General features: G+C 44.6%; 1 protein-coding gene across 1 annotated transcript in view; it reads left to right on the forward strand.

Moving 5' to 3' along the window:
* LOC119461474 (histone deacetylase 11-like) overlaps positions 1-25,185 on the forward strand; it is a 43,017-nt gene that overhangs the window by 2,637 nt on the left and 15,195 nt on the right. Inside the window, 8 exon segments of the mRNA XM_037722793.2 lie at positions 751-980; positions 6,158-6,258; positions 8,348-8,411; positions 8,414-8,463; positions 9,668-9,847; positions 11,111-11,207; positions 11,975-12,044; positions 15,379-15,487. Of these exon segments, the coding sequence (XP_037578721.1) occupies positions 791-980; positions 6,158-6,258; positions 8,348-8,411; positions 8,414-8,463; positions 9,668-9,847; positions 11,111-11,207; positions 11,975-12,044; positions 15,379-15,487 (861 nt within the window). The 5' untranslated portion in view covers positions 751-790.

A 25,185-nucleotide genomic window follows, 5' to 3' on the forward strand; every position in this document is an offset into this window, starting at 1 on the left:
AGTGGGAGCCTAAAATATCTTTATTAATCAGTAATGTTAAGTTAGTGATAATCATTGGTTGTGCATGACTCCTCCTGGACACCCAACGGTTATCTCTAAATTAACACTACGTAATAATGCTGCCGACATGGGACATTCTCATCTTTGACTCAAAAGTTAGGGCTGCACAGATTTGCAAGTTCTAGACAGGCGTCTTCCGGCATATTGCCACATTACACACTATAATGCGCAGTTAATTTGGACCATATTCTACACAGAGCACTGGACAACCAACTGAAATTCAGATGCGAGGAAGTCGGAACATGTTAGACTGTGCCTTCCTGCTTCTAAGTTAAGTTAGTGTTTATGACACTGTTGTGATTTATTCCATAGGGTCTAGTTTTCGATTAGTGATGTAATTCATTAGTGATGAGATTCATCTAATCTCATGTAACGAATGTTGTAGTTTTTTTTAAAGGCAAATGAACATTCATTACAAAAAACGAAGAACTAAGTAAATGACTACCCAGAAATTAGCAGTCTGATTTCACTCAGTGTTGGTCTAAGCTGAAAAATGAGATGTCGTGTGGCGCTGTTTGTGTCCTAAAGCTGAATGTGTGAGCTTCACCACAGTGCAGAACGCACAGAAGCCGATGTGCACAAACCACCAAATTCTTATCAACACTGACCGTACAACATTGGTTATCTCTCGCTGTGCCAAAAGAGTTGGGATTAGTAAGAGCTCTGCTGTATAACTCTGCTGTGATGCAGGAAGCTACAGCGGCTGGATTCTGGGTTTGGCCGAGTGGCCATGCGTGGCTCCTCCCGAACTTCTTCGCAGCAAAGCACGGGGGGCACGGAGTACCATCCCGAGGGCTACGGCGAGCACGACCAGCTGCCCATCGTGTACAGCGATGCTTACAACATCTCCTTCTATGGCCTGGAGAAGGTGCACCCCTTTGACGCGGGAAAATGGGGCAAGGTGTTCACGGCACTCAGGCGTGAGTATCCTGCACGTGGATATAATGTACGTAACATCATGGAAAAATCGAATGTAAACAAAGAAGTTTAAAAATAAGGTATTTTCAATACACTTGTTAGAATCTATGTGGAGCGAAGCTTTCGTGAAGTGGTTAATTAAATGTTGTAAAAGTAAATGCGATGTGTGCAGTTCTCTTTGTTGTCATGCCATGCAATGTGTAATCTTATTCAATGTTTTGTTTATGCAATGCACAGGTCATAACTTTAATCTCATTCCATGCTTATAAGAACGCAAAAAGAAGCGCGAACCAGAACACAGGTGAAAAAGGCGCACACATACATGCATGAACGCACACACAGTATCTTTTTCGTCCATGTCCGGTTTGCGCTTCTTTAACGTTCTTATGGATCACCAACGTGCCCAGATTGTCACTCTGATGAGCAGTGTATATGCTTATACACTGTTTATGCTTATTCACGATTGAGCTATGCTGTAATGCAAGCAGCCAATCATGCAAATACACATCCTGAGATGCAGATCTAGGGATGTCATGATTACATAAACAATGTTTTATCTCTGTTGAGGAAAAATTGCTGAGGAGAGGTGTATGCAGAAAGAAGTACGATGCAGAAGACAGTAGTAATGTTGACTGTTATTCACCCATTTCATTCCTGCATCTTTGGCCTAATGTAAACCGGCACGTGCGCACGCTTTTGTGAGCATGTGCTTCATTCAGCTAGACAGCAGTGGTTACGGCCAGTAAATTCCAAAAGAGTTAGCAAACAAAGCTTTGCTTTAAATGTAGAACATCCCTTATGAGGTGGCCACTTGAGAGTGACTCTTGTTTATTTTAAGTTTTTTATAAGTGAAATTATATTTATACTCTTATTGCTACGCGACGTCAGCAAGCTTTGCTCTGTGTCAATATTCCTCAACAGTGTCAATGAAGCCAGTCTGGCATTTCGAGACCAACTTTAATATATAATTAGAATGTCTTGTAAGTGTTTCCAAAATTTTGTCATTTTGTATGCAAGACCATTTATATGCAACCATTTATAGGCAAGAAGCTTGTGGTAGAGTTCCTGCAACTTCAACAATACATGTCAGAACTTCTTTATATGTACTACACACATCATTCTTTGTCGGTGATAATGCAATTGTATGTCTCACACAAAGGATACACTTTCTCATTAAGTAGGGGCAACAAATTGATTGAATGCTTGGTATACCATACTGCCACCTGCACCAAGCATTATGTTGCAGCGCAATTTTTGTTATCTTGTTGTTTCTGGTATACAGTATAGACCACTTATAACATAACTGCTTATAGTGCAGGACCGGATATTGACCCTTTTCGCGGCGATCCCGTGGGCGCTGCCATGTTTGATCACGTGGTGACGCTTCCATTGCTTGCCTCGACTGCCTCCGTTGCCTCCTTGTTTACAATGGAAGTGTACGACGCCGGCGCGGCTTGGAAAACCTCTGTTTTCGGAGATATCGTAGACGGTGACTAGGTGGACGACACGAAGCTTTGATGACAGCTTCAGAGAACATGCAAAAGCGCCTTCGGAGCTGATTAAGCTGTAGGTCCAAATGGCGCAAGCAGCGTATATGGTGCTTGTTCTAAAAGCGGGGCTGAATATGTATTCCAAGCTATCCAAGCTTTCCGATTATGCATTCAGTCAGGATTAGTGTGTTTTGCTCTTTGTTCTTTATTCAGCAAATATTTTGAAGCAGTGGCTTGTCAGTTTCTGACTCAGCGAAGTTCCTCGATCGGTGCGGCCACTATCTGATTATTTTATGCCTAATCGCTCGCGGGTGGGTTCAGTTCCGATAGATTTGTTCTTGCTGCGCATAATGCTTGAAACGTAGCTGTTTTGTACATTCTAATACTTTGTAGCAAATATATATTACAGCTAGTAACTCGCTTACTCTTGTGGACCATCACGAAACATTCAGTTTCTACCATTCGTGCGCCATAGGTGTAGTCCGTCATTTATTGTGCATATACAGTGCGCATATATTCAAGAATGCGCCCATTCAGTTATTCTTGATACGTCGGCGATAGAGTGGGCATACGTTTTCCTGCCATTTGGGACAGATGTGTATATATAACGTGCGCGAAACTTACTATGACAGGAAGCGGCGCTACTCCCTTTGTCATTGTTTAACTAGTGGTACTCACTCTTGCCGACGTTCTGGCGATGAAGCCCTTTCTTTGAAGGTTAGCGATACAAGGCTGGCGGATGAGCAAATTTCTGTATCCTCGAGGAAAGCCTTACATCACGAAGTGCCGGTAACACGTTCGGACAGTTGCAGCAGCGGTCCGCAAACTTGGCCACACAGATTCATTCTATTCCTTAACATGCCAGTCACTATTTTTGCAGCCAACTACTGCACACGTCCTCAATCCACATGATTCAATCTAGCATGATTGGAGCACAGTGTGTTAGCGAAAACTCAGTTGCCTTTCCGACAGCTGATCTCACAGAAGCAAGATAGAAGCGGTAATGGTTTCGTATTCGTGCGCTGTCGCTGAGGAGAGATATGGCGCGCCGCCGTGAGCGCCATCTCGTTTCTCTAAAACAAACTGCTCCGCGAAAAGGGTCAATAGTGCGGTCTTTTCAGACTCCCGTTAATTTTCCCATAGCACTCCATGTATACACGTATCGTTTATAGTGCAGTTGCGGGAAACGAAATACCGGTTACAGTGCGGCTGCCTGGGAGTACGGAGGTCAGCGGAGACGGCGAACGCTTCCCTCAAACGGGCGCCCCCAGGAGTGCTCGAGGAAGAAAGAGAGACCAAGTGGAGGAGAAGCGCACTGTGGTGCGAACGAACAGCCAGTGAGGCTGAAACCGGAATCTTGAGTGCGAGTCGTGAAATATCACGGCGCGCATAGCGAGCGAGGGCCACAACTCTGCCAACTGCCGGCCAATGCTCGTTTCACGATAACAGCAGTAAACGAAACTTCAGGGAGCGGGCAGCGCCGGCACGGCACGGCGAAGTGGGCACGCGGAGACCGTGGAATGTGAGGGAGGAGGGCGGCAGGGAAGCGGATTTCGCCTCGGCAACTCCGCCACTTCGGTGGCTCCCCTCGCCCTCCCTTGTAGCTTCCTCACTTTCGACTGTCACCGTGTGCGCCCGCCGCCGTGCAGGCGCCGCTGCTCCAGCCGGCCCGGCGCCAGCTCCCCGAAGTTTCGTTTTCTGCCGTTATCGGGAAGCGGGCATTTGCCGGTGTGGGGCAGTTTCGTTGGCCAGGCTGGGACAGCGCCGCTGTTTCCCTCTGCGCCGTAGCCACAGCAAGGTCAACAAGTGACTAGAAAGTAGAGGAAGCATAAAGGAGAAAGAAGGGTTCACTGCCATTTTCTACGTGTGGCTACGGTAGCGTGGCTGAGACGTCGGCACGTACACGCATGTTCCGGCGCAACGCAGAATCGGCGACCTTGCCATTTGAGAGAGAGTGAAATTTCCGCCGTATTTTTTTTTCTTTCGTTTTTTTGTTTTGTTCGTGCGCGACATTGAGGGGTCTCGCCTAAGCTTTTACTCTATGGCGGTGCCGGAGCAATACTGGTCAGAGCACGCTGCGTGATTTGGTTCGAAGTAACGAGATTCGACTGTAAATTGAATGCAAACGTTCTAGCTGCATTCCTCGACAGTCGCATATGCGTGGCGGCTCGGTGCACATGTTTTGCATAAGTGTGGGCCTTGAAAATTGTTGCTTTGGTTATAGTCCGGTACCGCTTATAGTGCGGATATTCGTGACTCCGGCGACTTATGTTATAAGCGGTCTACACTGTAATATTGAAAAGGACGAAAGCCAACGTCGACGTGGATGGACAGGGGTCCGAATAGGGTGTGAATGTTAATGAACTGTCTTTTTTTCTTTTGTCCCTTATCATTTTCTGCAGAAGCATTAGGTTACATAAAAAGAGCATCACACGTCTTAGCTAAAGTACTGATTTAAGTCTGTTGTGAAGTATGACTGATTGGTGAAATTTGCATACTTCTATATTTTCACACAGAACAGGAGTGTTCAATTCCCAGAAAAGGTTCAACTCTGTGTATCTGTTGGATGGTTTACATACCTATGATCTGGCTGCATACTGTGGCTGGCAAGGCTCTGACTGGTGAAGGTCAACTGCAGTGAAATTTTTGACCCCACAAAAAGCCTAGTTTAAGGTAGTGTACATATAAAGGAGGCCTCCGTGCAAAATCTTACGTGTGAAATATGGGTGGAAATATTGCGAAAAAGCTAGCAAAAATAGCCGTTCTTGGTACTAAAGCTGGAAAAAAATAAGACGTCATTACGACTCACCAGAAGTCATGCATGACCTGGAATGTGTGAATCTTTGGCATGACTTTTGAGATGAGGTAGTAGCTGCGGCAGCTCGCGGCACACTGAAAACTCTCTGAGGCGACATGCTGAGACTTAGTCATAGCCCCTCTGCATGTGTCCTCTGCTTACGTGCTTTTTAGAGGTGTCTAATAAAAAAATTATGCAATTGCCAGCTGTGCAGCTCTGTCAAGATTGCTTCATGGGCACGTACTACTCACTTAAAACCAGTTTAGCCGAAGGGAAATTTTGTTGCAGTTGGCGTTTAAGGCTAAATTGCTTCTATATTTCTATTGTGTGACAAGTTTCAGTTTTGGTTCGTAGGCTCATACACAGTCTTGGAGCAGACTTCTCCTGTTAATTATCGCGTCCAACCTGTTGTTGTTGTTGTGCGAAGATTGTCCACATCTCTCGTGTCACAAGGCGTTCTCCATCTCTTTAAGTTGCGGCCAGGCTGGCCGCTCGCACGCGGGGGAAATTAGTGTGGGCATTTCTTAGGGCACTTCTTCATCGTCTGCACATGATTGTCATCACATCGGCTCCTTCGTCTTGATCGCTTGTGGGGACTCGTCTTGAGATTGATTTGTGCCTTGATTGTGATTGGTCCGCCATGTCTTCGTTGCGTATTAAAGGTTGTATTAACTGCTATGTCACACTATTCATACATTTGTATTCATATTCATTGCTTCTATTTCTATTAAAGAATAAAAAAATTGTTTGACCTTCATGTGCTATGAAAGGAGAAAAATTTTGCATGCCAAAATGTTAAGAAAAATTGTTTGTAATGGCTGGAAATTTGTATGGTAGATTGGAGTTACGAGTGGTAAACAAAGAAAATGTTTAACAAACATGCTCTGTGCAGGTGCTGGGCTTTTGACGGATAGCAACTTCTACGAGCCTCATGAGGCGACTGACGAGGAGCTGTTGGTGGTGCACACGCCCTCCTACATCAACAAGCTTAGAGTCAGTGCCTGCACTTATAAACATGATAATGATCTGTGAAAGTGTGTGACACTAGCAGTTAAGGTAATGCATTATGATTTTTTTGAAGGATTTCTGACTGAACTCAATCTAGCTTAAGGTAATCTCTTAGCACATATACGGTAATTGCCTTGCTGACATCGGTAAAACGGTATGCCAATAGTGACTAATCGATGAAGTAAATCAGTGAAGCATGCCGTGTAAAGAAAAAGTGGGCAGTATATGTCATTTAGCCCTCTGTAGTGCTCCATGAGAAGGCGCTTTGATATATGTTTGTGCGGAATGGCATTCACATGCTTCGCCATTTCTGATATGTTTATATGTTAGTGTCACTTAATGTTAGGCGTGTTGACAGATATTTCTAGCATCTTCTATGTTTTTGTTCACGTGTGCTCATGCACAATTTTCTGTTTTCCCATGCTTCAAAACTAAATCTTTGGTTGGTTTATTTTGTGAAACATGAAAAAAGCGCTTCCTTTCAACTGTGTCACTAATTAGATGAATGCAGCTCGATAGTTTGGTGTGACCCAAGGGCTTGGAGCATTTCTTGACATTACTGGTGAGAAATGTGCCTGTGTCCCTCCCTCTATTGGCTTCTTTATTGTGTACTCGCAGCTGTTGCTATTTCAGGTTCCATGATCATTTTCCATGTGCATTTTCTTTCCCCATTTTATTTTAGCACATAGTGTGAGTGGCTTCTTAATTTTAAGCGCACTCCCTTCCGTGCCACGCTATTAACCACAATACTGACCAAATTGGCCAAACTATTTTGAGAGACCCCATTTGCCGACTGTTTTGCTTCCTACACTGGAATAAATTTGCTCCTGCTTCCATTGGCCGACTGATTGTGTGCTGCCATCTACCAGAAGGATGACAAACCACTGAGACAAAACCAACTCGTCCATGACATTGCAAGAAAATAAAAGTACCGTCGATGTGCTGAGCTCATCCTTGGCTGTCTTTACCAGAAACAAGTGGCCGAACCCAGCTTGTCCATGGCACGGAAGAGGCTAACCTTACATTTTAAATAATTTGAGGCCGTTAAACTTCATTGAATAGGAGTAGCGTAGGGTGCCTCAAAATTGAATGTAGTGCCTAATGAAATGTAATGAATGTAATTCCAGGCCCAGTTGTTCACAAATTTTGGGTGATCTCCCAAAATTATGAGAGTTCAGTCCTTGAGAAAGCTAAGCCATTTACGCCATCGACAACCAAGCAAAAGTTAAAGCCCAAAATTTTGCAGAGACACTTGCGACTGCTTACGTGTGAGTATGCGAAAGCATTATAGTCCCTTTGGTGAAATAGGCCACATCTTTAGTCACCCCAGTGCCCTCTTGTGATGAGACGTGACGTCACGCGTGCAGTGACGCACACACTAATCACACCTTTAGCCAGCCAGAACCGTGGCGTCGGCGTGGCGTCGGGGAAGCGTGCCAGTCTCGCACCCTGGTGGCCCGGGTTTGATTCCCACCCAGACTCAAATGTACCAAATTTTGTTTTCAAAGCCATTAACTTACTTTGTTTGCAGGAACCTCCCTGATAAATGCGATGTCAATCCAGGCATTTTTTCACATGTTTTTGCTCTTTGCAGCGTCAGGCATTTTTGGTACCGTGTTTCGATCACAGCCGATGCCGACAAATTTTTGCGTAATTGGGCATATAATGCCTTTGAATTAATAGGCATGCATTTTCGTTGGGAGATAAACATCTTTTGCACTGGGAAGCAAGAAATAAGAACTGTTCGTAAAACAAAACAGAGCTAAAGAGACAGGACAGGCATAAGAACAGCAACACTGTCCTTGTCTGTCCTTGTGGCACTATTTAGTGTCCCAGTATGACTGACCTAATAGCCCAAATTACCACCTTTGTGTAGGTTGTGGTAGTTGGGAACACGTTACATGTATTGTTATGGAGACTAGGCCTCAGCGGAACCATAATCAGGGAAATGCATCACCAAGGAGCATATTACCAATGTTCTACCATTAATTGCTTGCAGGAGGGAACAACGCACAACATCAAAAAAAGTAAGGTTTGCTGATGTGTTATGCAGCCTTTTCCGTTTGGTGTGCAGTGGAGCGCATATGTTGCCACGGTGACGGAGGTGCCTTTCATGGCCGTCCTTCCCAACTGCGTGGTTCAAGACGGGTGCTCAAGCCCTTTCGCTTCCAGACTGCTGGCACTGTTCTGGTCAGTATATGGTCCCTACCTGCCCATCTTGCATGACTGTGTATAGCCTGAAATGAGTCCTGCAGCTCATGGAAGCTGTTAACCATTTTTTGACACCACCTGTCAGTGTTGTGGCAATTAAGAACTTTGTTGCCGAACTTTGTTGTTAGCCACCACAGCTGATAGAGTTGCCCGCTGTGGGAGGACACTATCATGAAGAGCGCAGGCAGAGGGGAGCGAATGCGTCTGCCTTTCGCTTCAATGTGTCTTCAACCGAAGCTCGAGATTATGTGACCTCCATCCAGCACTAAACATTAGGAAAGACAGCACACATAAAGGCATGGCCAACTCGGCTCGCCTACGTTTGCACCCGCCACAGATTACCTCCAAGATAGGGCACGCAGGTGCATATGTTTTCAGCTGCACTGACACCCATGTGCAGCCACGGTCATGCTAAAGGAAGAGACCAAGCACAGTTACTACATCCAAGCACAGTTGACCGGGCATCACTCGTCATCGTTGTCCAAGGCCTCCTTATCATTGTCAACTGCCCAAAGCATGTCATGTTCGGTTTGGTGCATGGCTTTTGAGACCTCGCATTTTTGGATTATGGGGCGGGATTTGGACAACACATATTACAGTTTTGATTTCATAATCGATTCTAACATGCGTGTCATGGTATAGCGAATTCTTCGGGAAAAAAGTGCGTGTTAGAATCAAGTAAATACAGCATGTTGAAATGAGGACATCTTCGACGCTGCGGTTCATGCACAAAATTCAGAACTGGCAACTTTGCCCTTAATTTTTGTTGCTATTAACTATCCTTTTCGCACCCGGTAAATCAGTTTCCGGAAAGATATGTCACAATAGCAAACTAACAATAAGGTTCTTCTTTAGTTGGTATCCTTTTGTTAATGGCTCCCTCACAGTCCAGCTATTCATTTCACATGTAAGCATCAATAAATGAATCTCACAGACAGCTTTTGAGCAAGAAGAACCAGGGCAACTGAGATGTGTTATTTTCTGTTAGTAACAACCATATGAAGCCAAAAAAATTGTAAGGGATGCTTTCCTTCTCTTCATTGTCTGTGTAGTTGATTTGGTAGTTACGAACAGATTTTGTATGTCAAGAGGATCAGTACTTCTACGAGGGTGGAAACTTGTAGTGCACTACCTTGCAAAAGTACAGTTGCAGTGTGGCTAGATGAATGAGAACAAATTGCAGGCTGCACGGCTCGCCCTGGATCATGGCTGGGCAATCCACCTGGGCGGTGGATTTCACCACGCAAGCGCCCACCGAGGTGGCGGCTTCTGCTGCTACGCCGACATCACCCTCGCTGTGCGCGAGCTACAGCGGCATGGCAACATCAAGCACGTCATTGTGGTGGACTTGGACGCACACCAGGTGTGTCTTGTTTGATGAGACAGCTGTGTAAATGGACGGACTCGTTAATTTTTTAGGTGTTGGTGTTTTTTCGAAGTGCAACAAATTTAATTTGTGTCTAAGTAACACATTAGCAGCCTTTAATTTCAAGTGCTATTGGCGATGTATTGCTGAACATCTTGCAACTTTTTTTTATCTGAAAATTTAAAAAAGAAAATTGGGACTTATGCTAAATAATAATTTTAATTAGCATAATTGGTGTTCCTTAGGCAACATGGCTTCTTTGTCGCTGTAATTGTCCCTTAACGACATCTCATAATCAACACTGATGTCCTCTGAATGAGAGTTGACAAGTAGTTTTGGAATTTTTGCATCGTCCAAAAAACGCATGGGCTTTGCGGCGGTCCTTCATGTTGGAAAACGAGATACGAGACAATGCAACAGTTGATATAGAGTCACTGAGTTGCTTTTCTAAGCTGATAAGCTCTGTCCCATCATCTGTTCTGTAAAAACAATATATACCATGATATTTTAATTTAACCAACTTCTGAGTAGGCGGCGCAACCAGTCTACTGATGCTTAATGGCTTAACGAGCTGACTCACTCCGATTCAGACCCACCTAAGAGTCTATGCTTGAATGAGCTCTGGTGACACCAAGGGAGTTTTTTAGGAGATTTTGCAGTTGGGCTAGTTTCTAGATGATTTGTCCCACTTTCTTGTCCCATCCTTTGAGCTCTTATTGTTTTTAGAATCCAAGAGAGTGTCAATATGAGCACCAGTGGGCCCGAGAAAGTCTTAAGTGGGTGTAAGTCACAGTTTCAATAGGTAAAATATATTCCTTGTGAGTGAGCCTGTGAAAATTCTGTTCATTGTGCAGATCTGTGGGCACCTGGGCCTTTATTTGTCATGTAATTTATCAGTTATTCTTTTCAAGCAGTAGCCGTGGTTGCAAATCGATTATACTTTCAACAGTCACTTGTGAGCTATGTTATGCATCTTCATTATCCAGCAAACAATACATAAACAGCTCGACCAACTCATTCATATTTGTGAAATCTTACTAAGGATGGTGAAGGGAAAGTAATGCAAAAGCAGTTGATTAATATACCTTTTTTTTTAATGCTTGATTGTTCTTCTGGGGCTGTAATAATTCATAAATGGAATCGGTTAGCTTTCCCTGTAACGTAAGTGTGCTAATAACCGGTCATATTTATTCTTCATCGTTTACAAAAATAGTGGCTTGAGCTGATGGTTGTGACTAAATTATGAAAATTGCAATGCAGGGCAATGGATATGCACGTGACTTCCTAGGCGACAAAGATGTGTATATAATGGACGTCTACAACAGAGCGATCTACCCGGGTGATGAGTACGCCAAAGGTACGCAGACAAGGGCAGCTGTAGGATTTTCAGCATTTTGCTACCTGGTGGGGGTTGCTCACTTCCCCAGCTTAGTGTGGAAGAAAGAGTAAAGGCAAGAAAGTAGTGAAGGCTTTTTTTCGTTGTGTTCATTTCTCTGTTGTCCTGTCTTTCTTCCTATGCATCTTTTCAACACCTCTGTAACATGCCTCCCTCTTGCAGCTTGTGCAAAAGAGCCAATCGCGACCATGAAATTCGATTCCAATTGGATCAAGCCTGATTGGAATCGAATTTGACAGTAGCGATTAGCTCTTTTGCACAAGCTGCAAGAGAGAGGCAATCGTGGTTGACAATTTCGGTCTGGGTCAGGCTCAGTCATGATCAAAAGTGCTCGTATGACACTGGTATGAGTTGCCTTTCCTGCACTTTTGCGTTTGCAGTTGAGCCTCATTACAGCGAAGCCACATCCAGCACATTGAAATTGACATTGAGACATTGACAGTGGCATAGACATTGAGAATACTTATGATAATTAACAAATAAATTGACAAGGCTTGCTTGTTATAATTAGGATGTTTTTTTGGGTTAATGCAGCCATAAGAGAATTCTGGAATAGGCCTCAGTGTGGCAGGTTAAACGGCTGAAAAAGTTGTGACAGCCAAATCTTGCTTTGTGGTGTTGGTGCGATATGTATTATGTGCATAGAGATTGCGTATTGTGTTCCGCTGTGGTGCTTAACTGTGTCATGGCACTCACTTTTGCTAACATATGTGGAATGGGCATTGCAGGGGCCATTCGGCGCAAGGTGGAGCTGCGGCCAGGCACTTCAGATGAGGCCTACCTCAAACTGGTGGACGAGTGAGTGACCGAAGCATGCCATATGCTTTGTCCAGTGCATGCTCATTCTTTTGTGCTTGCTCTCATTTGTATGGCACAGTGACTTGCTTTAGACCCTTTACGTGATTATGACGACCTCAGTAAACCATAGCATTTTTTATCTGTGATGAGCCAACTTGTAACTAAACTTATGCTTTGATATCGTATCTATAATGAAACCCATGAATTTTGTACTGTACTATTTGTAAAATATTTTTTCTGATTTATTTTGAATTTTGTCCCCGGTCGTCTCGGGAGGTGAACCAGAAGTGCTGCGCAAGAAACAATAGTGTCATTCGATGCTCGTGCCACTAAAATGTGATAACTCTCATCCAATTCACAGTGGCCATAACATACTAGTGCACGCTGCATCTCTCGTGTAGCCAAACTTTTCTGGCTAATCTTGATCACTCGCAATAATAAAATGTTCAGGATTTAGCACCTAGATCCTGTCATCAGATTAAATATGATTAAGTTTCATTGCAACATACCGTATTTACTTGATGGTAATGCGACTTTTTTTGAAGATTTTTGATACCTGAAGTCGATCCTCACGTTAGAATCGAATACCGAAATTCAAATTGCCTAAAAAGTGCAATCGTGTACCCAATTCTAATCAACAAGTGAAATGTGCGAGTGAAAGCGTGCGAGGGACCCGCACTTTTACGGAGAGCGAACGCACGGCGGAGAGCAAATGCGACGTCTCCATAGCGCGAAAGGCCGTGAGGGAATAGAATCGAATACCGAAATTCAAATTGCCTAAAAAAGTGCAATCGTGCACCCAATTCTAATCAACAAGTGAAATGTGCGAGTGAAAGCGCGTGAGGGACCCGCACTTTTACGGAGAGCGAACGCACGGCGGAGAGCAAATGCGACGTCTCCATAGCGCGAAAGGCCGTGAGGGAATGGGAGGCAACGTTTAGCTGCGGCACCAAGCGCGTATCTCGCGACCGGGCGCAAGGAGAACTGGCGACTCACCCACGCGAAAGGAGGAAAGCAGGAAGGCAGTGCGGGAGAGAGGGGGTGCGGCATCTACTCTGCGTACTTGTACTTTGCGCAACTGCGGGCTATCGCGCGCACGGTATCTTGAAAGCGATCTCCACACGGCTTTGACCTTTGTATGCGCTGTGCTTTCGCCACTGAGTTTCTGTTGAAGCGATAGACCACACGAACCTTCACTCGCTGCTGTCGCCGCGCTTGCTCACGCCGGCGTTTTAAGTGGTTGTCTGCGGTCATCGAGTGTGATCTATTCATGTTTGCGTGTGCGCGTTGACACCATGCTTGTTAATTCAGTTAGTAAGCGAATCTGTCCAAGTTTATACAGCCAATAAAGCTACTATCCTTACTCCGTATAGCTCTCTACTAATTTGCTATCGCAATTGATGTTTCGCCTGTCGGGTGAAACTGCGACTTTTTCATGCATCCGGTGTTCTCGCGTTACTTTAGCGGTTTTCTTCATTTTTTTTTCTTTTGCTGGACGCGGCAAGAAGTCACCCCTCACGTTACTTTCGTGGTTTTATTTTTTCTTGATGGATGCAATGAAAAGTCACCTCTCGTGTTACAATCATGGTCGCGTTAAAATCGAGTAAATACGGTACTTGATACAATATTGGCATTGTCTGCCATGACTATTCGAACTAGAGAAAAAAGAACTATGTGTTTTTTGCTCTGCAATCACCACAGATGGCATGCATTTCTGATTTGGTCATGAAGGTATACACAGATATTAATCAGCCCACAAGGCTACGTTTCTAAACTTTACATGATAATGTATGACTTCATTTGTTCTGAAGAGCTTCGAGTTTTCAACAACCTGCTTAATGCTTCCTTTGTGCTTTTAATAATTAAATCATGCTTTATAATTGGCAGTGTATTGACAGACATTTCCTAATGTTGTCAATGCCAGAATGTGAAAATTGTTTGTTATTAATAGTGAGTTTACATTAATGCTGTACAGTTCAATAATGTGGCTGTTTGGGCATGTTGGTAAGACATGGCAAAAGCTTCAAGCGCACAACCAGACGAGGATGGTGGAAGACGAGGATGGTTGTGCACTTACCAACACGCCCAAACACGGATGGTTATGTCATATGTTACCAACACGCCCAAACAGCCACGTTATTGATAACGCTCATGTGTCTCAGTCGTCTTTCACCGTCCTCGTCTGGTTGTGTGCTCGGAAGTTCTTGCTGGGCAGTATTCACAAACTACTATTTGAAAAGTATTCAATATTTCATTTGCTTCACTTATGCTGCTATTCGATTCACATTTGGTTCGATCTCCAAAATTACCAGTATTTGCACAGCCCTATCTTATCGTTTCTACATTTCAATTAAGCATAACAATTATATATCCCTTCTGCTTTCTCTGGCTTTATTCTCTGTTTTCTTCATGCGATTGTGACAGTTAGGCAGCCACATTTTTGTGTATTTATCTCTCCTTTTTTTCTGGCAGACAATCTTGTAGAATTCCTGGGGTAATTCAGTGCTATCATTTAGTTCCCAGGCTATTGCTACAGCAAAAGGGTACATACTCACAGAGTTCCTGTCAGTACCTTCTTAACTCCTTAAGGACCCATTTTCTATAAAATAACGGTACCAAAATGGCCCATTTTGGTATGATGCAAAATGCTTCAATAACATGTTTAGAACGCCAAAATAACTCTGCAAATACTTATTGCACAGCAAATAATAATTGCTTATTTATAATTTCTGTTGCCCACATCACTTCTGGAACTCAAATGGCAGTCGTGTATTGAATTGTTTTGAAATGCACTGTTCCACAATTGATGCCTTCCAAACTACTGGAGACTATCAACAGGGCCCGAACAGCGCCAAGCGACTGTCTCATTCGTACTTTCGTCGTCTTTGGAGTTATTGCCGCCTAGAGTGTCATCACGGTCTTCTTCGCTTAAAGAATGAAACACCAAGTCGACATCCTCGTCACTCTCGCTATCATCATCCGATAGACAGCAATTTACTGCACTGACACGCTGCACAGATGGTGCCAAGTTTGTTTGAAAGTGCAGGAAAATCTCTTGCAAACAGGGCGACCTCAGCACATAAGGAAAGCCTGCTGCCATCTAGTGTGAAAAAAAAAATTCGGTAAAAGCGCAGAATTTAGGATAGCTACTGCATTTATGTTGTAAATGGGAAAATACCCTTTGACGGCCGTTGTTTGTCAAAAACCATTCAGAAAGTGGCGAAAGACTCGTGATGAGATAGGCTCATCATGGGCCAAAAAGTGGCGATCTCTCGTGACGAGCTCTTGTCATCAAGGTCCCTTAAAAGGTTGATTCCTGCATTCGTATGTGCAGCCACTTGCAGATGGCCCTGGCTGAGTTCGATGCTGACTTGGTTGTCTACAATGCCGGCACGGATGTCCTCAGCGGTGACGTGCTCGGCCACCTCAACATCTCAGAGAAGGTATGCAAGCATCAGATCAAGAAGATTACATGATGCTGCCATCATTTTCAGTGCACATATGAAAGATAGTCTGCAACACATGTCTACGTGATGTATGTGTTGGCGTGAATTAGCTCGTGGCCATAATTAACCTAATAGCAACAAGCCTCGCTGGCATGGGTTTTGTCACAAGGCAGGGTGTGAATACTGTCACGTAGTAGTGGTGGTGAAGAACACAGTAGCAAAACTGTGAATGCCAAAACTCTTTATTGGGCGAACCTGTTCCCAGAAAAACAGGCTACACCCAAAGCACAACAATAGCAGCGAACACAGTTGGCGATCATCGAAATCTGATCAGCAGGTCAAGCGCGTCGGCTTTTATACATGAGTCATCGAAGCTTCCAGAATAATCGCTGGTGACCGTGTGTCTTTCAGAAAGTACTGCACAATTTGCGTCACGCACGCATGCAATCAGATTACACAAGGTTCGGTGACAACGGACAGTGGATAGAACCATCAATAACACTCGAGCAACTTCCAATACATGCAGGCGCGTCCTATGCTGAGCGATGACACTTGTTAGACGTTGAAATGCGCTCACCCGAGAAAGATAAACAAGTACATGTGTCAATACGTTGTGAAGTTTCAACCGCAGATTACCATTATGACTAACTAGCTCATCTACTCATTATGATTATTGTGCTGAGCAGCAGATGATGAAGATGTTGGCAGGCAGGAACTAGGGTTGCCACATTTGGCAAGAAAAACAAAGCTGGCACCGAGAAAAGGGGAGGAAAGGATTTTTTTTTATGTACTGTGTGAAAGAACACAAACAAATTAAAAACAATATACAGTGGCGATACGCCGAGTCATGGTAGCTTATGCATTAATTGGTAACAATTGGTTATCGCCTAGAAGATGTATTGGAGAGAAGGAGAGGATGCTTGTAATCATCAGGGAAACCTCATAAGAAACAAAAAAGAGAAAGCTTAAGAAATTAGGAAAAATGCGCTTGTAACAGTTCAGTTGCCTGATATATATGAACGTCTAACAGAGTGCTTGTGATGCAGCTTATAATGTGCCAATTTAGGGAAAACTGCAAAAGTGGCAAATGATGTGTTGGTGTGGTAGTCGAACCAGCCACCAGCACCATGAGGGAAAATCTGGCTGTACTGGTGGAAAACTCACCAGGTGGCAACCATAGCCGTGACTGTGTCTACTGTTCTTGCACCTCAAACTAAGCATCCTGGCTTGTGGTGTCCTCCTGTTTAAAAACATGCAGTTCTCGTGCATTACTCACAGCACCTCCCACTCATGTTGGCATGCCAGAAGCCCATATGACTCACGATGGGCTTTTGCACCTGCAGTATCTGCAAGGAAGAATATGCACATAACAATGTCCTCTCATTTTGAAATGTAACTTTACAACACTGCACATTCCATTACAGTACGGTCTACTTATGATGATATTCGCATAACACGAAAGTCTGATTGTAATGACCATATACTATCTGGACGGGCTACTGGCACCCTAGGATGCTTAGACACTGGTGTAAAGGCAGTACTTATTTTTGGCTATCACCCCAAGGTTCATCTTTTCCATTCTTTGCACGCCAAACAACTTTTCCTGTGCTGTGAAGCTCGTCAAGTTTGACAAACTTTTCCTAAAATTTTTACCTTTGGGGCTCGTTTATGTTTGTCATGGCATCACCAGTAATGTTATGCTTTCGTTTCATGCCTCATTCAAGACAGAAGCGCTTTCAGAAAACTACATTTGGCCTAGTAGTGGCCAGTTGTAGCATGATTACTTTTTTGTGTTGGCAAATGTCGGCTTTGTTCCCGTTGCACTGTTCCCGCCAAGTGTGCCACGTGCAATAGTTGCAGTTACGTGATGTCAGAAAAGCATACTGTCTAGTATGTTCTCCCAGTGTGCGTATCTCTTGCATTCAGAAGTTTCTCAGATGGGAGAGTGCACATCTTGTCTGCACCGCTGGGACGTCGATGCATCCTAAATATTTCTGTTTACCTTTAGCAGTGTGTGGATGGAGCCAACTTTGATAGCGTCAGCGACATCTCTCCGTGAATATATATTGCATATTTCTGTAAAAAAAAGGTGACATCTGCAGTAATCACGGAAACCTTTTTATTTTTTGTGAGATCCTAGTACTTTATGCTTGTGAACACAGTATCTTTATTGTTTCCACATTGGTTGGTCTGCCTACACGCTTGAACCAGCATTGAGCAAGTTGCTGTACTCGGTGAAAACCTAAGAATTCAGTACAGCGTCCTCTCGGAAAGCTTTTCTCCATCTGCTCTCTTTGCTTCCATGTCGCAAAACGCAGTTCTATAGAAACAGCGACAATTTCACCTCTGGGATATATCTCAGACTTTGTGCAAAGGACCTACTTCAAAGCAAACTATTATTTCTAAATGCCCCATAGTTTACAGGTCAGGAAGGCTATTTTGCTGAATGTAACCGTAATGTTTACCGGGAAATGCTGGCAGTGAATGCTATGCACAAAGGAGCTCCATGCCTAGGAGCTCCACGATTGCCATAGCAACACGTGTTAAGCGGAAGTCACGTGACTCGCAGTGCCACGCCCCCACTGTACAAAAGTCGCGGGAACGCTATGCGCGAAGGCGCGCTTTCTGGTAGAAATGCGGCCTTTTTCGTGGGCCAGCCTTCTTTTATTGTTTGCACCTTTAATATTTCAGCCTGAGAAGATTTAGCATAAAAGGCATGCACTGTCGGTGTTTTGTTTCATGACAATTGTTTGTGGGCTGTCACTCTCAAAAGTCCGAGGAATTTTGAGAGTGACAGCTTTGAATGTAAAGAATGCAAGACAAAGTGTGAGCAACTTAAGTGGTAAAATATATTTGGAGGGCCTGCGTGGTTGGGGATGATTTTCTTGGCTGCGGGCGGCAATGCCGACGCCGACGCTGGATTTTCTGCGACACGGAGCCCTAAACGCTATCGCGTTAAAAAGTCGCAGTTTCGCCCGAAAGGCGAAGCATTGATTGCTATAGCAAATTATCAGACAGCTATATGCAGTAAGGTTAGTAGTTTTATTAGCTGTATAAACTGCTGCAAACATTTGCTTACCACAGTGTAGACCGCTTATAACGTAAGTCGTCGGAGTCGCGAATATCTGCACTATAAGCGGTACTGCACTATAACCAAAACAATGATTTTCAAGCCCTGCACATATGCAAAACATGTAGACCAAGCATGTACACACGCTTTATATTATCGCGCGCACATCGCGATTACGTTTTTGCCAGTGAGCTAGCGAAGACATAATCGCGATGTAGCCGGTGCTCTTCAAGTTCGACAGCTTTGCACCAAGTCGAAGCAACTGTTTGCCGTAACCGCTGTGGAAAAAACCGTGACCACTATCGATGCGATTATGAACAGTGACTTTGCGGTGCTGAAGACACGCGCCCGACGCATGCACCAAGTCTGGACCAAATAACTACCATTCGCTGCAACAACTGCAGTCGAAACCACGGTTGCTATCTATGTGATCATCGATGGCGACTACGCAGTTTTTTAGGCACGCGGCCGACGCGCGTGCCGAGTAAAAACGAAACTGCTGTTTGCCACAACCACTGCGGAGAAAACCGCGCCCGCTATCGATGCGATCGTGGATGATGACTACGCAGTTACGAAAGCTCACAGCCAACGCGGTGTTATGCGCAGCGATAAACGCAAGAATACAGGCTTTAAAGACACAAATAAGCTCTAAGCGTTCCGGCATTGCTGTCATTCACGTACGATTTCAACTGATGGCTGTGGCAATGCGGACTCTGCCGCTTCGTTTCAGTTGGACGCTAGCGCTGTTCTTGCTCTTTTGCGTCGCACATTTGCGGCGCTCCTCGCTCACCGAGCTCCGAAAGTAGTCCGAATTAACTGATGTGTGGCCAAATAAGTCTGAATTAACGAGAGTTTGATTGCATTGAATAATGCATACGCCGGCTGGGAGCACGCACCTTGTTGAGAAGCGTGCTCGCTGCCGCCCTTGTCGGCGAGATTTTCCCGCGGAAGCCGCATTATAACCGGTATTTCGTCTCGCGCGGCTGCACTGTAAGCGGTATGCGTATACATGGAGTTCTATGGGAGGGTAAACGGGAGTCGGAAAAGGCTGCGTTGTAGCCAGTTCTGCACTGTAAACGGTTACATTATAAGTGGCCTATACTGTAGCTAAATTAACAAGCACAGTATCATGCACACACAAGCAAACCTAAACACATCTCACTTGATGACCACAGACACTCACTGTGAAAACTTTGGCGTGATGAAGAGCAGCAGCAACAGCGAGCAAATTCTCTTTCATGGGTGCCTCTCGCTTCATTGCGAACCAGTCGCGCAATAATGCAGTGCACATGAAGCCGTCAGCTATATCGGGTAACCTAGGGTGCGCATAGCCGTGCTCAGTCGTGTCATGCGCAGCTGCGGCTGTAGTAGACGCGGAGGCGGGCGCTACTCTGCCCGCCTTCACAGCCCCCCTCCTAGCGCGCGCACATCTCCCCGCTACCCCCTTGTGAGCGTGGAAAGTCCGCGCGTACTTTCCCCACATTCCTTTCTTGCGCGCGCAAGAAGACGCTGCTGCACTAAGCCACCATCCCTCTCGGCTCACCCTCGCTTGCTACCCCCCCCTCCCTTCCGAGCGCGCGCACATCTCCCCGCTCCCCCCTTGCACGCACGAAACATCAGCGTGCACCATCGCGCCTTCCTCTCTTGCACGTGCGAGGAGACATCGCTGCTACCAAGCCACCACCATTCTCGCTTTACCCTCGCATGCTCTTCCTCGCTCCACAGCGTATGGAATGCGTCCACAATCTTATCGCACTTGGACTTTATATGGAACCTCATGGCGACGCCGATGGCAGAAATTCGCCTGGAGTGTCCATATTATTGCCATTGCAACAACATTAGTGTACTCCAATCCAATCCACACTTCGTCTCATACGCCAGCATAATAAGTAAGTGGATACTTGTATTACTTTCTTGTATTACTGTTTCTTTTTTTTTCTCTCATTAGAAGTCCAATATATTTTTTATGCAATACTGATGTAACCCTTCAGTTTATTTGTCGATTGTTATTTTTTGTTGTTGCTATTTTTGTATTCTTATGAATACGACATTGAATTGCCTATTCTTATGTGAACTGTACCTTTTGTTATATTTGTGTAATCATCCAGCATACGCAGGAAATCATTCATTGTTATGCCAATAATGGTGCATGTATATTATGTACCAATTATGCATGCTGTTTTCCTTTTTTTTGTGATGCCCCCCTTACCCAATGCCTCTCACGAGGCCTGTAAGGACTTTTTAAATAAATAATAAATACTCACTCATAAATATTTTTCGGGCTGTATACTCACTCACACTCGTGTCTATTCACACTCATCGCCACTAACACCTATGCATTCTCACCAACATTCACTCGCGTTTACACTCACTTTCAATCACACTTACTGGCACCCACTAATGCTCGCACTCACGTCCGCTCACACTCACCAGCATTTGCTCACTTTCATACTCACGCTCACTCAAGCTCACTGTCACTCACTTCTAATAATACTCATGTTAGCTGACGCTTATTTCTCTTTGGGCTCACATCTGCTCAATTGCACGCGCACTCTCTCCCCTTCACACCCACGTCTAATCACACCTCGCACCTTTCGTCACTCACTCACGCTTTGATCTTACGTCGGTGAAATCAGTGGGGTGCAAGTATGAGTCGGTGTGAATGAGTGTGCCGACCTACGTGTCGAGATGGTTTGCTATTCTTGAAATTCCCCATTCTATCGTGTGGTCAAATGCACCATCTTGTCGTCTCTGGTTCGCTCAAAGGGTGGCTATGCCTTCTTTGATTGGCTCAAAATGCCAACATGGCGTAATTTGAGGATCTAAAAGAGCGCCCCAGTTTTGGAGTTGTATCATTGTGCCCACTTCGCAATTTAGTCAGGTGACACGGTCAGTAAGTCTGGCACCTGGGGCGCAACCAGAAATCCTTGTTCGAAACACGTTCTGTTCATTTGCTGCAACGTCACAATGTGGCAGTATGCAAAATTTTTTGACAACAGGAGGGAGAGTGCAGCCAATCGGCAATCTGTGACCATTTCATAGCCGCCGCCGCCTTTTGGATCCAATTCAATCCACCAGATGTGTCATGCGAAGCCGGTCTCATAGCGAGCGGATGACCGCTCGAACTTCACATCTCTCGTCGCGTTCTGCTCCTAGCAGACGACGTGTTTGTAATCAAAATGATTGACAGCAGCGTGTCGTCATTTTGACATCACCAACAACGACGAACTCCCCGGACATTTGTCATTCGGGGAGTACACCACTTACCGATTGGCTGCTCTTTCCCTCCCGTTGTCACAAATTTTGCGTACTGCCACTTTGTGACGTTGCAGCAACTGAACAGAACGCGAAACGAACAAATATCTCTGATCGCGCCCCTGATGTGCCATAGATGGCACTGAAATAGAGATGCTATGAGGCTGTTGATTGTGCATATCTGCCCAATCTCCTGAATTTTTCGTAAAGTTTACAAATTTTAGTTTGTTTTGCACTTTTGCTAATGAGACATTTAGAGTTTTATGAAAAATAAATTCTATTCACAAAAATATTTAAGCTCATTAGCACCATTTGTCGCGAATTTGCAACATGCCGAATAAGTGCAGCCTATGCTCTGGGCGTATATTTTCTGGCTCAAGTGCAGTTGTCATGCATTCGTGACAACCACTGTTTGCAGCCACGTGCTCACACGTGCAGCGTCAACTATTTTCTGCAGGATTTGTGTACACAAAGAAAGTAAGCTTGTGCTTCCAAAATTGGCTTTGTATTGTTTACATCACAGATATTACGACGGGTGTGCAGTGAGCTTGGGAGAATGCAGTTTATGCTAGCATTACCACTATGGCTATGGTATGTCGCATATTCGCGACATTTGGCATTTACGGCACTCAATGGTTGTAACACCATGTTGTCCAAAAACCGGGAAAGTGCTTTGTTTTCCGGCAGGGAATAATGTTTAAGCCTTTTTACGGCAGGAAGGGGCATCACGCACGGCTTCTGCCAGAGGATATAAACAACGACAGTTGTCCAAGAGGAAGAGAAGTCATGTGAAGTCGGTGCCTGTAGCCAGTGGCGTAGGCGCTAATTTCTTTCCAGGGCTGAAGGGCACGCACCTGACCGGGGCAGGGGCTCTGGGCAGGTAGGTGTTGTCACACCTAATTTTGTACCAGGCATCCCTGGTACACATAAATTTCAGGCGTAGGGCGGGTGAGAGGGGGAGGAGCAGGGCATGTGCCTAAGGCACCTTCCCCCCCCCCCCCCTGGCTACGCCACATTCCTGTAGCCTGTGTTAGCATTAACAGCACTGGACACTGGCCAGCCATCAACAGCAATAGCCAACCATGCAAGCAACCAGCTAGAGTGCAAGGGACAGGCAGATTTTTATGTGCGCAAAGTACAATGAGCACCTCTGTCTGAACATAAGTTTCAACTGTTTTCAGTATTTTCAACAACCATAGGTTACTAGAAAAAGTTGTATCGCCCGTTCATTAAATACGGGGCCATCTTAAGTGCAAAATAAGCAGTTTTATGCAAATTAGGCTAGGAACTGCAGTGGACTGATTTCGTTTTCTTGCGATATATGTGCAACATTTTTGGCCTAAGTGCTGGATGTTGCAAATTTGCGACGTACCCAAAACTGCATAGAAATTTGTCTTCTAATATAATGGTGGCATTCTATTGTGACGACTAAATGATGTTAAAATCTCCTGCAACATCTTTTTCTGCCGTGCCTTTAATAATTTTGGCGTTAAGGATTAAAGCTCTTGAAAGATTGGGCAGCACGAGATTACCAAAAGAAATTCATGCGCAAAAGAAATTGTGATGGTACCTGTGCCGCTCTCTTGTGGCAGCGAATGCAATGCGCCTCTTAAATCAGAAAGTACTTGCATAGAGCAAGTTTGTTAAAAGAAATTCCTTAGGTCAGTGAATTCAGTTACAGCTAAGTTGCTGAAGAGGTTACTGCAATTTAAAAACTGTGTTGCTTGTCAAAATCTCCTCTTGTAAGCTTGCAGCTGCTTGTGAGCTGCGTCTAAAGGTGCATGTTATTGCGTCCGCGCCCACCCGTTGTGTCTGCAGGATCTTTACCGATTTTTATGTTTGAAGGCTGGCAAGTATGATAGCAGTAAGAAGGTGTGTGACAGTCACAACGAGTCAGGCCCTGTTTACACTGGCTGGGGTTGAATAAATGTTTCTTTTTCTGAGTGAGAACGAATCACCATTACTGTATCTCTCCATCTTTCAATTACCACAAAAAGCTGGTGACTGGACTATCAAGGGCATTGCGTGTATCATTTTTTGAAGTATAAACATCTGGGTGCATTCTACAGTACAGGGCGTTGCACTTTTCATTTGTCGCTGTGAAAATTGGGTGCATGTTATACTCGAGAGCACATTACTATCAAGCAAATATGGTATCTGCGTTATCCACAATAAGATCATGCATTTAAACCTCACGCATAGCTCAGTGAAAACAAAAAAAATTTGCCGTTATTCCTGCATATTGTTACACGCAGGTTGCTACACGGGTTATTTATTTATTTATTTATTTATTTATTTATTTATTTATTTATTTATTTATCTCATATTCTAAGGGCCCGAGGGCATTACAGAGAAGTGTGGTATTACTTAAGGCGGCGAGGTCTTCGATTGCAGCGATGCAGCCATGAGAGCGGTGTTAAGTCTTTTGGCAGAAGTTAAGCAAAACTGTAAATACTGCGGAGAATTTAATCCTCATGTCATTGCACAAGAGTGAACACTGTGCTTGCTGATTGCTATAACTTCTTGATGAGTCTCTGCAGCAGGGAGACGTACTTTCAAGACAACATTTGCACAATATGTTTGCTATGTCAAAAGCACTGTGGTCAAAAGGTAACTTCTAGGAGTGACACCTAAGGATGCTTGGACAACTGTATACGATATAAACGCAGGAACACAAGTTATGACAAGGCTGTCATTGTTAGAATTAGATTTGTTTATAACGACACCATACCATATTAAAGGTCGTCTTCGTTGTGATGTCTCAGAAATGAGTGGCCCTATTGTCGAGCCCACTTAGAGTGATCCCAGCTACAAGGAATGCTCAATTATTATGAACTGCACGACAGTCATAATTTTAGTGCTTTCTATGCTAGTGCGCCTCAGGATGAACACGTCGCGGGTCAGGTCTTATTTAGAGCGAACACAGAAGTACTCTCTCTCTCTCAAATGAAGGCGCTCTCTCTCTCTCCTTGCATGCCTGCCGTTTAGGCAGCTTGGATGGGGGTTACTGCGCATTGCATCAAAAATGGTTTTCGCAAGACTGAATTCCTGTGTGGGGCAGGAGAGTCTGGAACTATGGCACTTGGAAGTAATAATGACTTGCCGGTGAACTTATGGTGGCTAGCACATCGTTGAAGCGCAGTCCAGTGCTACTGTTGTTGGATGCAATGACTTCGTCAATGTGAACAAAGAATCCAGCGTCGCGGTGTGATGCATGGATGAGGGCATCGTCTATGAGGTGCAAGACTCGAAAGCCAGCAGACCATGGAATTGATACCACCACCTGTAAACGCATCAACCACGGTTGAGTAAGTCGGGTCGCTGAAACATCTTGTCCATAGCAAAGCTCTGTGTAATGAGTGCTTGTAGA

This window comes from Dermacentor silvarum, chromosome 8, assembly GCF_013339745.2.
Source record: "Dermacentor silvarum isolate Dsil-2018 chromosome 8, BIME_Dsil_1.4, whole genome shotgun sequence".
In the NCBI taxonomy this organism is placed as follows: domain Eukaryota; kingdom Metazoa; phylum Arthropoda; class Arachnida; order Ixodida; family Ixodidae; genus Dermacentor; species Dermacentor silvarum.